Source organism: Barbatula barbatula (assembly GCF_947034865.1).
Source record: "Barbatula barbatula genome assembly, chromosome: 18".
Classification (NCBI taxonomy): Eukaryota; Metazoa; Chordata; class Actinopteri; order Cypriniformes; family Nemacheilidae; genus Barbatula; species Barbatula barbatula.
In genome coordinates this window covers 3,156,608-3,168,939 of record NC_136781.1, presented here as the reverse complement: position 1 = coordinate 3,168,939, position 12,332 = coordinate 3,156,608, and the positions used below count along the sequence as shown (strand labels likewise).

Genomic DNA, 12,332 nt, shown 5'->3' with positions numbered 1-12,332 from the left:
TTTTATTGTACCTCCTTGTTTCAGCTAGTTCAGCAAGTCTGTGGTAATAGTAACCTTATGTCATTTTTATGGTACACAAATGATCTTGATCAAACATTAACATTTCTCATAAGTGTCGTCGGTCCGCCTGGATAAAGACTTTTGGCGCTCTCTAGAGCAGAAACAGTTTAGATTGTACTGTAGTTGGGTGGTTTTGAGCGATAAATCTTTGTGACAGGTCCTAAAAGTTCTTGGTTGCCGTGCACAGTTTGCATTGATGGCATCAGAGAATAATTTGTGGTCTAATTTATGTTGTTATTATGTTTGGTGAATATTTATGGGGGTCTGCGTATTACCAACAGTTTGTACAGAAACGATCATTTTAAAAGGCCTTTAGTCCCAAATAAATCTGCTATGGAAGTACACCTGAGAGTCCTTCTTAAATCCCATCACTTTGACTGTTACCAGGCTGAAAACAGAAGTTAGCCATCTGGAAAGTATGGTAGAATTGCTACCTGAGCTCGTCCGTGTTGCCACCTCCACCTCGGTCCGCTTTCTGCCCATTAACCACCCAAACGAAAGACTTATTTAGCTGGAAATCCCACTTTCTCCTCGCCTTCACAGTCTGCTTGCCTCAGATTAGCTCAGACTCCGTGAACTTCTTTCCAGCCGGGGAACACATCTAACTATCGTTAGATGTGTTCTGAGAGGGTCCTGGGAACAGCCAGTCGCTATAAGAGCTGAAGCTTAAGGCTTAAGAACGACAAAACCGTTTTTGGAGTTGCATTGACATCATCTGTCAAAAAACTCCTTTCTTATTGCAGCGGGGAGCTCTTGTGTGATGCAATAACAATGTCATGGTTATGTTCCAACACCCCCCTTCAAACACCAGGACAAGTGTGTCTCAAACATCGTCTATTGCTCTGTAACTTGGTTTGGAGTTTTTTTTTTTACATTTTGCCGAAACAAGAGTATCGTAAAGGTTTAAAGGGATGTTTCTGATTAAAGGTCCAGTTTGTAATTGTTTGGAGGATCTATTGACAGAAATACAATATGTCTTTAGAGGTGTATAAAGACCTTAGATAATGGAGCAATATGCTTTTATTATCTTCAAATTCGCTATTTCTATCTACGCACACTGCTGGTTCCACTGCAAGGAATTCACCATGTTGTTTCTACAGGAGCCCTAAGGGGACAAACTGCTCCACCGAGCGCATTTCGTAAAAACTTGATCTACTTCGGCAAAGAAAAACGTGACGACAACATAGTCCTGTGTTATTGATTATTATTGAAAATTTCGTCAATTTGTAAAATTAAATGTATCTTGCATTAAAGGGATAGTTCACAGAAAAGAAATTAGGTCATCGTTTACTCGCCTTCAAGTATCAGAGAAAGATATATGGAAGAATGCTTATAGCTATACAGTTCTTGGACCCAATTGACTACCATAATAGGAAAAATACTTTATAATTTTTTTATTCTGTTGAACACAAGATATTTTGAAGAATGTAGGACAGCAAACAGGTCTGGGGTCCTTTTGACAACCATTATAATTGGTCCTACTATCGTACTCTATGGGGTCCATGAACTGTCCGGTGATAAGCATTCTTCCAAATAGCTTTCTCTGTATTCAACCAAAAGAAAGACATTTATACAGATTTATACAAATAGTTGGGTGTCTAGCATCACAACTTGTTTTAAATTGGCAACTCTTGCCCTTTTTATCAAAGCATTATCAGTATGCTTGTGTATTATTTATAACATATTCAAGCTCTCCATGTGTGAGCATGGGGCTGGTGAGGTTTATAGATTTGCATCCTATAGGATCCCACAGATATTGCCCATAGACGCTATTCTGTATTCAATGTAGAATATTCCTTGTAGGACAATGAAATCTAATTTTACTTAGTAAACTAATTGCAATGTAAATCCCTGTTTATATTAGTAGAGTATTTTTAGTCTTGTATAAATATGTAACGAGAGCCCATCTGAGGTGTGGTGTGTTCCCGTTCAGTGGATGAGAATGAAATTAATCCAGTTCTTTTCATGAGGTGTGAGATTGTTTGTGTGGGGAGCAGGTTAACATAATTACTTTTTTGGAAAGGTTTGATGAATGTTTCTTATTACTATATAATGAAAGTCTCCCATATACCATGAACCAACAAGGGACACACAGCGGCGGAAATATATAAGAGACCATTTTAAAGCACCATTTCAGTTTGTGTTAAGGTAAAATAATCGTTTCTGTTTCGGTCTGTGAACTACTAACAATATTTTTTACCCCATTTTGAATAAATATATTGTTTCTATTTGCATTTATTCAAACCAACAGAAAAGATGCTCTGTATTTTTTCAGACCTCGAATACTGCAAAGAAAACCAGTTCGTATTCAGTTTCAAGCAATACAACAGTAATATTTTTTCATCTATTTAGGAAACGTTCAAATATTATATATGGCTTATTGCTTCCTGAATTCTTTGTAAGTCGCTTTGGATAAAAGCGTCTGCCTAATGACTAAATGTTTTTGTGTGATACACAGTTTTTATGTGTCTTGTCATGCTGTGAGTCTTTCACATTGCTCTTGGATGACTTCATGTCACTCCTGAGGTTTGATTTTTATTGAAGTACAACAGACACTGGACTGGAATGGCCACAATACATCTACACATGCTGATATGATATAAAAATGGGAAATGTTTTTCCACGGCTGTAGTTTAATACAATTATAATTCAACATTAATGAAAGGTTGGGTTAGTTGTTAGTACACTACCCATTTCATGATCTAAGGGTGTGTGTGATTGAATGTATTAAATAAAATATATATCGTTCAATTAAACTTAATATGACTTTAAATCAATAAATAGACGAAATAATAAAAAAACAGCCCAGAATATTAATATTAATAATAGTTCTTTTTCTCATTTTATTTTATTTCTATGAGTTCACTGTTACCATACTAAATTGTGGAAAAATATAAAGAATGAGTAAGTGTACCCTAATCTTTTTAATGGTAGGATCATGTGTTGCCTGAAATCCGTTCGCTTCAACATTTTTGTTCAACTTTTACTTTACCAGGTGACCTGAAAACAGACGATCCGTCCAAGGAGGCAGGAGATGAGAAGGCAGAAGAAGACAATGATTACCATCGCAGCGACGAGCAGGTAAAATGAATTCTTTAAAAAATGTGTTTGCAATATACATGTGGTAGTATACTGTGTAGGATGCAGTATTTCGTTATAAACAAATGCATATAGGCCAAATGCCTCACCTCTTCCTGTGTTCCAGCACTTTTATATACAGACTCATGATATATAGTTGAATTTGTATTCTTGCCGTCCTCTGGGCACTTCTTAATAATGTAAGAGATGATCGTAGGGCTGTTGTTATGTCTTGCAGTATTTCAGTGCTTGTGTGTTGGAATACAGATTCACTTCATTAAACAGGGTCAGATCCCTGTGAAGTGTTGCTCTGCTCGGTATGATGACATATAAGCTGTGACATTAGTTAACCGGTAGAAATGCTGTGACTTATTTACACATGAGCGATAAAGAAACACAGTAATGTTGAATAACTTGTTTGGTGTTATGCAAAGGTCCCTTCAGTTGTTTACGGTTGCAGAGGAACATTGCAACTGGTTATAAGCGATAGAAAATGTAGTTATCATTCCATTGCATTGGACAGTTGATATTACTCTGTACTGATAATATACATTATTTGTTTAATAATGTTAGTTTGACAGTTTGTAGTTTAAAATTTTTAACCGAAGTATTTCAGATGCGATGCTGCCAGTCTTATGTTTTATGAATAATCTTTTTACTTTGCGTCCGAGCACCAAATAAAAAGGAAACAAGGAAAATCAATGTACTTTATTTGTTGAATTATCCGTAAATGTACCATTTGTGGTAGTATTTTCAGCAACAATAACTATACGCAATGTTTTCTTGCTGTAATATAAACATACAGTGCCCACCCCGAGGGCAGCACGTGTGCATGTTCGAAGAAAAGATTGATATTTCAAGATATGAAAAACTAAGTAGGTTTTGAAAAGTCTGTAAGTGTTGTTTCAAATCGATAAAGATTTCAAAGCGTGTGGGTCGGTCTCCTATGGTCATATCAATTGGCTTGCAAGGGAATGAGGAGGGATTGTGTGTGAGGCCAGCTGTGGTAAAGCCGAGACGGGTACTTTGGCCTCATATATAATGTAAAAACGGAATACATTTTTTAGCAGTATTTGCTCGGCTGTGCTTGGATGACCGTGGAACAGTTTGGCTAATGTGTGTGTTGGTGGAACACATACAGAGTGACCTTGGGTGGAGAGATGACGCCAAAGCCAACCAGTCAACGCTGCATGTGCAGAACGTGGGAAACGGAAGTGAATTGATGACGTTGCATGCTACACAGATACGTTTACTTAGAGATTTTCTGGGTAAAATAAATGTAATCTGGCTTCAATTAAAACATTATGGCTTTGAGAATCTGAACCTCCCATTATGGTGTAAAAGTAAATCTATAGTTGAACTTTTTTGGCTAAAAATGAATGAATACACAATCAGATTCAAAACTGTCACCTTAAATTACCTCGATTCACAACGGTAGGCTTTTAATGATTTATAATTTGAGCTGTCGGGGCAGATTTCGCAAACGATGAGACACAAACGGCCAGATTTACTAACAGTTTATGACAGCGCAAACACCTTTTGGTGTTTCGGTTTGTGCTATGTTCAATAAATAAGATCAAATAATCAAGCTACAGGTAACATAATTATTTTTAACGAACCATATTTTAAATATCTTGTGAGATTGAGTTGAAGATGAACCGTGGTTTAAGCGTGTGCCGAACCGTTGCTGGAGAACCGTTCGGTTCGATTTTTTACAGAGAACGGTTACACTCTTAGTATTTACTATTTACCAAGTAACATTAGTGGACAAAGCTGTTTTTGCATCTGACCATATTGCATATTCAAACTCAATGGGAGGAGAGCAACATGATTTACTAAGGTTCATCCTTGTACTGGTATTTGCAGCTTTATTTAACGCCCCAAAAGCATCTTAAACCCTGCTTTTATTTGCTCTGTTCTTGGTAGATTGCGTTGGTCATTAGGGGAATGAGATTGTTGAGATGAGTTTTTTAATCTGCGTCTTGTTAGTAAAATATTTGTAATTGTTCTCACACGCTAGTTAGCCCTGTTTAATCTGCCCAAATGATGTCAAATATCTTACACCTTTAAAAAATCTGCCATTTTTCACATAACGATAGCGATATAGAGGCAAAAGTGACCTATTGCGTTTAATCACCTCATGGTTACATTTGATTTGGATTCAGGGAGACATGATCTGATTCCATAATATTTTATCAATGTATTTACATTTTACATATAATATTAAGGCCACCCTAATAAATGAGATTTAACAGAACGATGGTTACTTTTGAAACAGTAAGGTTACCCAATAATAACAGTCCATTACATTTAAAGTTAAGGAGCAACGGAAGCCACCAAAAAGCATCAAAGTTTTATTATATTGGATGTTCACACTGCAATTTCAATTGACTGTCATAGTCAATAGGTTTAAAACAATTATAAACTAAATTATGGTTGTTTTTGGAGCAAGACATTGTGTGGAATGACCTAAAATGGAGATCGTATAATACAACTCATGGGACTATAGTCATTCGGTCACATCGCTCATGTCTTAGACCAAAGCAATTATAAAGCCGATTTGTTAAAGACACGAGCCTGCAGTAATCCCACAGCAAACCAGAATATCTTCCCTTCTAAAATTTGGTTTTAAATCACAATAATCAACAGCTCGTGGCATCTCGGGAAGGAAAGAGTTTCGTGGTGGCAGCTGCAAATAAAAGACCCACTTGTGTATTCTGGGATATGAAGATCTAATTGGTTGGGTGGACAGACACACACACCACTTTCGTGTGTTAAACGGCACAACCGTGTTTGGGTAACATCTCTTCATAGCTGGCCTGTAACTTCACACTTCCGCCATTTACAGCCCACTCTTTCTGTAAGGACAGCGGCAGTGCCCGGGCCTCGCTGACTTCTCTCCTGGCACCGTTTGCCCTTATAACGGACCTGCGTTTAGCCGGCGGGCGCAGCTGTCGTCTTCATCTTTCTCTATTACTGTGTTGTGGGAGAGAGCTGGTCCAAATGGACGGCTGTGCCACTCTGAACTCTTCAGTCATTTATCTGCGCCAGGGCAGAGAGAGTGTGTGTAAGATAGAGAGAGAGAGACAGAGTTAGGAAATCCGTAATGTGTCTTGACTCTCTGAAGCCCGCTGCACCTGCCGGGCAGCCCGAGGCGACCACGCACGGCTTGACGCTGGGCTCTGTGCCGAATGATGGTGGACTGCTCGCTGGCGTCTGCTGCTGCGTTGCGTTTGTGTGTTTGGCGATGCGGTTGCATCACACAGGTTTCACTCTCTAACTATTTGTGTTTTCAGGTGAGTATCTGTCTGGAGTGTAACAGCAGTAAACTCAGAGGACTCAAGCGGAAATGGATTCGTTGTTCGGCTCAGGCCACGGTTCTTCACCTCAAGAAGTTCATCGCGAAGAAGCTCAACCTGACGTCTTTTAATGAGGTGTGTACAACCCCCCGGCAGACCTACAGACCCTCGCGCTGTGAGTTAGCGAAGAGACCAAAGCCATTACATGATTCTGTTTTCTTTGCCGAAGTTAACTTGTTAGAGACCTTTGCCAGCGAGTTGCCCGTTTCTCCTCGTCTTTCCGTTTTTAACAGTCTTGGCGCAGAGGATATCAAAGCTCCTCCAAGCTGTCACGGTTCCCCGCAACACGTCGTTTTGTCAGAGATAAATAGTAGCCTGTAATATCATGCTCATTGTGTCATATATCTCACTGCCTCGTGCTGCAACCGAAGACAAAACTTGACTAATTATTGGTGTTCCGACACTCCTTTTGTGTTAAAAACGTGTGGGATTCCTGTCGCGTGTATCCGTCAAAAAAATCCCCCCACATTATAGCTGCTGTTCTCTGCACATACGGAGGGTTATTGCTGTCGCGGCTCCATGGTGCAAATGTCCTAAATGCATTTATACATTTTATTTTTAACCAAAAGAAAAATCCTAATAAGTAAATCCTAATAAACATTAAATGTTTCATCATTCAGAGCATCACTGGCTCACACATCTGAAGAAATGCTGTAGATGTTTAGTGCAGTGAACTCTCTGTCTCCAGCCGGTGGCGCTGTGGTAGTGTCGCTTTCGTTCATCTCTCACCAAGCCTATACACACCAATGTTGGGCGGTAGTCCGTGGAGAGCTGTTTCTCTTCTCATACTGATTCAAATAAGCCTCTGGGTGGCTGAGGCTTCTCTTGTGCAATTAATGTTTTGTGTCTATTGTTTTGGGTTAAATAATAGGGGGGGGTTCTGTTTTAGGGTACTAAAGGACTTTTATTTCTTTATAAAGCACCATAAAATCTGGACTGTCCTTAGAGGCATTTGCAGACAGTCGGGTTTTATTAGGGCTGTTTTCGCCGCATTCAGTAATCATTGATTCTGATTGATCAATCGTGGCAGTCAAATATTTGCGTGTAATGAAGGTTAAACTGTACTATTGATAGGTAGGTGTACATAGCTGTGCTCGATTTATATCCTTGCACTCTTTCTGCTCATATTATAAAATAATTTTAACTTGAATCAATATATATATTTTTTATTTTATTTTTCGTTTGGTGTAATAAGTTGGGCAATGCGTCTTATTGGGTTTCGCATCACCCTGTCAGGGTTTATTTGGCAATAATGGTGCTGTAAGATATTAAAGGGGGTTTTGTTTTTTCATTAAAATATATTGTGTGTTTGTTTGCGGCATGTTTCAGCTGGACATCTTATGCAATGAAGAAATTCTGGGCAAGGACCATACGTTGAAATTTGTTGTGGTAACAAGATGGAGATTTAAGGTAATGATTTTCTTTATTTTTATGAAAAACATGTATATGTACAGTATACAGCCCGGAAAAAAATAAGAGACCATCTCAAAATGATCTTCTGAATTGACAGGTATGTTAAGGTAAAATGGTCATTTTTGTTTCATTCTGTGAACCAAAATGCAAATTGCATTTATTTGCAGAATATGAAATACCTCAAATACTGCAAGAAAACAAAGTAAAAATTTGTGTTCACTTACAAGCAATACAACAGTAATATATCTACATGTATTTAGGTCAAGTTTAAAAAAGATCTTTTGTATGATAACCTGGATTTGTATGTGTTGTCATGCGTTCGGTCTTTCACATTGCTATTGGATGACTTTGTCACTCCTGAGGTTTGATTTTGTTCAGATTTAACAGACACCGGACCAGAATGGCCACAATACATCTACATAGAAATGCTAATGAACATTGACGAAATGAACATTTGGAATGACCTCTTAATTTTGTTTCCGCGGCTGTTATGTATGTATACAGTATAAACGTACAGAGGCTGTCCAAATACTGTTAGCCATGCATATAGTGTTTAATGCATTCGCCTTTTTCACCATGAGCAAACTCAGGAATTGACATTTTGATGCAAAGAGCAAATATTTGCCTTTCATATGGTGTTCTTTTGAAAGGTTGCATATCTAATGCTTCCCTGGCATTTGCGGGGGGTGGGTGCATACGCGCTTGAATTTCTATGCCTTTCATTCTTATTCCAGTGACTTTCAGTCATTTGACTGCATGTGTGTGTTTTGTCCATGTTCCAGAAATCCCCCCTCCTCCTACATTACAGACCCAAAATGGATTTGCTGTAGTCGGACAAAAAAGGTTGGTTGTTTCCGGCCCAGTGGTCCTGGACTGTGCTACACACTATATATGCAGAGACGGTCAACGCCCACACCAAACAAAAAACCCGACACAGATACGAGCCAGCAAACAACAGAAGCATCACAACTACCACGACACTGGCAGCTTACGGGAACAACTGCTTTCGTCCTCTATGTCCTAGATATGTGAAAAATTGAGAGAAAGCATATATTTATACTTTTGTATAGACGAGAAAAGTGAAACCAAGACCCTATTGGTGCTCTGTTTACACATTAAAACAAAAACGACAAAAAAATGGGGGCTGTGGGAAAAGTTAAACGTTTTTCTACCATTGGACTTCGCTCCCACCTCAACTACGGGCAAAATGATTGGTGCTCGGGATCTGTCAATCTCCGTGGAAGTGTGGTCATACACTGCTAACCAGAGGAGACGCAGCGTTTCAAACGGACCGTTCTCTCTCAGGTCTCAACCAACACTTCTTGGGAGCACAGCAGAGCCTTTCTAAGCTTATATAAAGGCGGTTTATAAGTTGCGTGTTATCTCAGAGCAGTTTCTTTTATTTGTTTCGCCGTCGCTACGAGTGGAATTGTGAATAGGCAAATTTATGTGTAGTATTTATGTTCTATTTACCAATATTGTATATAAAAGTTGTTAACAGAGAAAAGGAATAAGATTGTGTTAAAGAAACAGAGACTGTTTAGAGTGCTTTTCCAGAAGTGCTTTATCTTGGGCCGCATTCCCGTGGCCACGTGGATACAAACATATGAATTCAAGCCAGATTTCTTATCAGCGAATCTTTTATCGGTGGCGTAGACTTTTTTTATGTTGCAGAAAGCCACATTTTCTTTAATATAGCAAGACTCAGAAGTAAGTCATTATTAAATGCCGCAGTGATATGAATTGGATGGGATTTGGAAAGCAGAAATGCATTTAATCATCTGAATCAATTTGCGAGGATGTGGAATGACGAATCCTTAATGTTAATGTCTTAGTTTAACATCCAACAGCCCATTCTATATATATATATATGTACATCAATCCCGCCTCAGCGTCATATATGCAATGTATCACTTTTTAATTGAGACAAACATGATAAAACCCTGACAGATCTCCATTCCTTTGGGTATGAATGTAACCCACATGTATCCGTCCATGAATATGTACAACTGTTTGTTTTATTGCTGTCTTTAGTGCCAAAGGCTTTATCCCCCCGAATTCACCTATATTCTGCATGGCAAGCTGTACGTATGGCAGAATGCATCTATGAAAAGCGTTTGACCTGATCTAATTTGACATGGAGGAATATAGCGATTTATCCGATTAAGTTAGTGAAATTTCGATGTTAAATTGATTGTCCTTTAGTTCTTTTATTGCGTGAGCCCTTATTGAAGTTTGTAATATTTTTGTTCCATTATGGACGTCTGCTCATTCAATGATGGACGAACTCTAGTTGATCAAATTTCAAAGGGCTCTTATCTGATATGTAACCGCAATGTATTATTTCAAGTTTCTAAAAGCGCTAATTGACAACATTTTGTAATTTCTGAACGTTTAATGGAAACAGTTATTAACGCGGTCAACTTTTACACGGGTAAATGCCAAACCAGCTTGACCAAATCTTTCTGGTTCACTTCGGAGTTATTCCACAAATACTGATGTTTTATATATTCTATAACATTGCAAACTTGCATAGAAACACTCAGCAGTGAAATGTTTCATCTAGATCGGACTGCCCTTCCTCAGTGTCTTATAATGTGAATGATCTCAGTATGCATCCAAGCATCACACTTTTTCATTTGCGTATTGTTTTGCTTTATTTCATCTCTTCATTCCTGTTTCTCGAGTTGCATCAAAATAGTAAGTTCATGTCAAGCAAACATTCACACAGCCATATTTCCAAACCAGACGTCCCTCTACAAACTAGCAGACATGCTTTTGCTGTTTTTTATTGAATGCCTCTCTCTTGTTGTGCGTTCTCCAAAACCAGCATTTGGTGTGAATGTCTAATGCTGGAAGGGTCTTACTTTAGGGGAGGTCAGGGTGTCCGATTTGTTTTATTTGAGCCAATAATGGTGCTAATGTTTTGTACCTTTTTAAAAATAAAACTGAACATGGTGCAGACCGCGAGCGAGTCTTCAAATACCTGTAATTATCATAACTTGTGTCTTTGACGTGCTTGGTGCTCTCTTGGGTTTTGTGTAACTGCCTGTCTCCCAGAAACAGGAGGGAACCTGGTTTGGTGATTCATGGTGTTTTGTTTACTGCTGTCCCGGGAAACTTTGAAATCGGTCTAAACGTAGCAGCACATAAGACTGTGTCGTCATCTTTTATTAACAACACTAGCCGTTAGAGGTCTGTCTTGCATCACATCACAGTGTGGGTTCAACTTTTTCTTGTTAAACCTCTATCACAAATCCCTTTGAGGTTGTTCTTTTTTGGTGCAAGTTCTAAAAGCTGTTTTTCCATAGCCAGGAGATGGAAGACAGGGTTTCCGGTATTGTTTAAATCACAGTTTTACTCTCCCAGGGCCTCGTTGGGCATAAGAGGTGTGCGTTCAGAGGTAGATTCACTGCTATGCAGTATTGGGAACGGATCAATGTTCTGGCCGTGTTATCAGGCTTGCATTGAGACATCAACGCTACTTCACTTGACAGGCAGGCTATAAGGAGCTTACTGGAGACCTGCTTTAGAAGCCGTGGACTGTGTCCAGACTCAACTTGCCAAGATTGGAGGCTTGTTTCCATTTCCATTTACTGGATTTTTGGCAGCGTTTGGTTCTGTGACAATGGTGCCCCATGACTGACTTAGAAATTTGAAACTAGAGATGGTATCAGTCTTAACCTTGGGTAAATCTCAGAAACGCCGTCGCAAACATGTGGGGCTTATTTTACCCCAAAATCAAAAGAAAAAAATTGTACTTGTACGTGATTTATTTTTGCATTTTGATGATTTCTATTTGCATTCTGACAAACGAACAAAGTATATTCTGATTACTGTAATGAATAATTATATTTTATAACAAATGTAAATTATTTATACATTATTGTAGTATTTGTACTGCTCTTAATTTATGTTTTTTAATAAAACCACTGTATTACTATAAAATGACTTTATTACAGTAAATAACGCGCCATTGAGAATATTAAAGATGCACACAAAATGTAAAAAAAAATGAATGGGCGTAATTTTTTTAATAAAAAAATAAATATATTTTTTTAATTTTGGGGTACAATAGGACCTAACATGTTTCTGTGATTTACCCATTCGTGAATTTTACAGCATTAGACTTTTCAACCAAACAATGCCTCCTGTCTATCATCATGTGATGTTTCAGCTGAGCTGAAGAGCACTTCTTATTTATTGTCTTTGAAAAAGCATACACCGGCCCTTTAAGGCGCCTTTTCTGTTTTTCTGTTATCATCTTTCTCCAGTCGTTCTCTCTAACTGTTATTCGCTGTCTCACCTCTAATTCATCATGTTCTCATTAGGACTCTGTGTTTAAAGAGTGACACTGATCTGCTCTGTGTGAGACACTGTAAAATCAGACTGTGAGGCCTGCAAGCTAAGAAACTCAATCCT

General features: G+C 38.4%; 1 protein-coding gene across 2 annotated transcripts in view; it reads left to right on the top strand.

Annotated features, from left to right (window-relative positions):
- Positions 1-11,647, top strand: part of pcgf3 (polycomb group ring finger 3) — a 30,871-nt gene extending 19,224 nt beyond the window's left edge. The window contains exons 7-10 of one of the 2 annotated variants that reach the window (XR_013787950.1): positions 3,056-3,141; positions 6,435-6,612; positions 7,827-7,907; positions 8,693-11,647. Coding sequence is in view for 1 of the 2 variants with exons in the window: in XM_079480373.1 (XP_079336499.1) it covers positions 3,056-3,141; positions 6,435-6,572; positions 7,827-7,907; positions 8,693-8,740 (353 nt within the window). In the remaining variant the exon portion in view is untranslated. The remainder of the gene's footprint in view (positions 1-3,055; positions 3,142-6,434; positions 6,613-7,826; positions 7,908-8,692) is intronic. The other variant, XM_079480373.1, reaches the window with a different exon arrangement.
- The last annotated feature ends 685 nt before the right edge of the window (positions 11,648-12,332 follow it).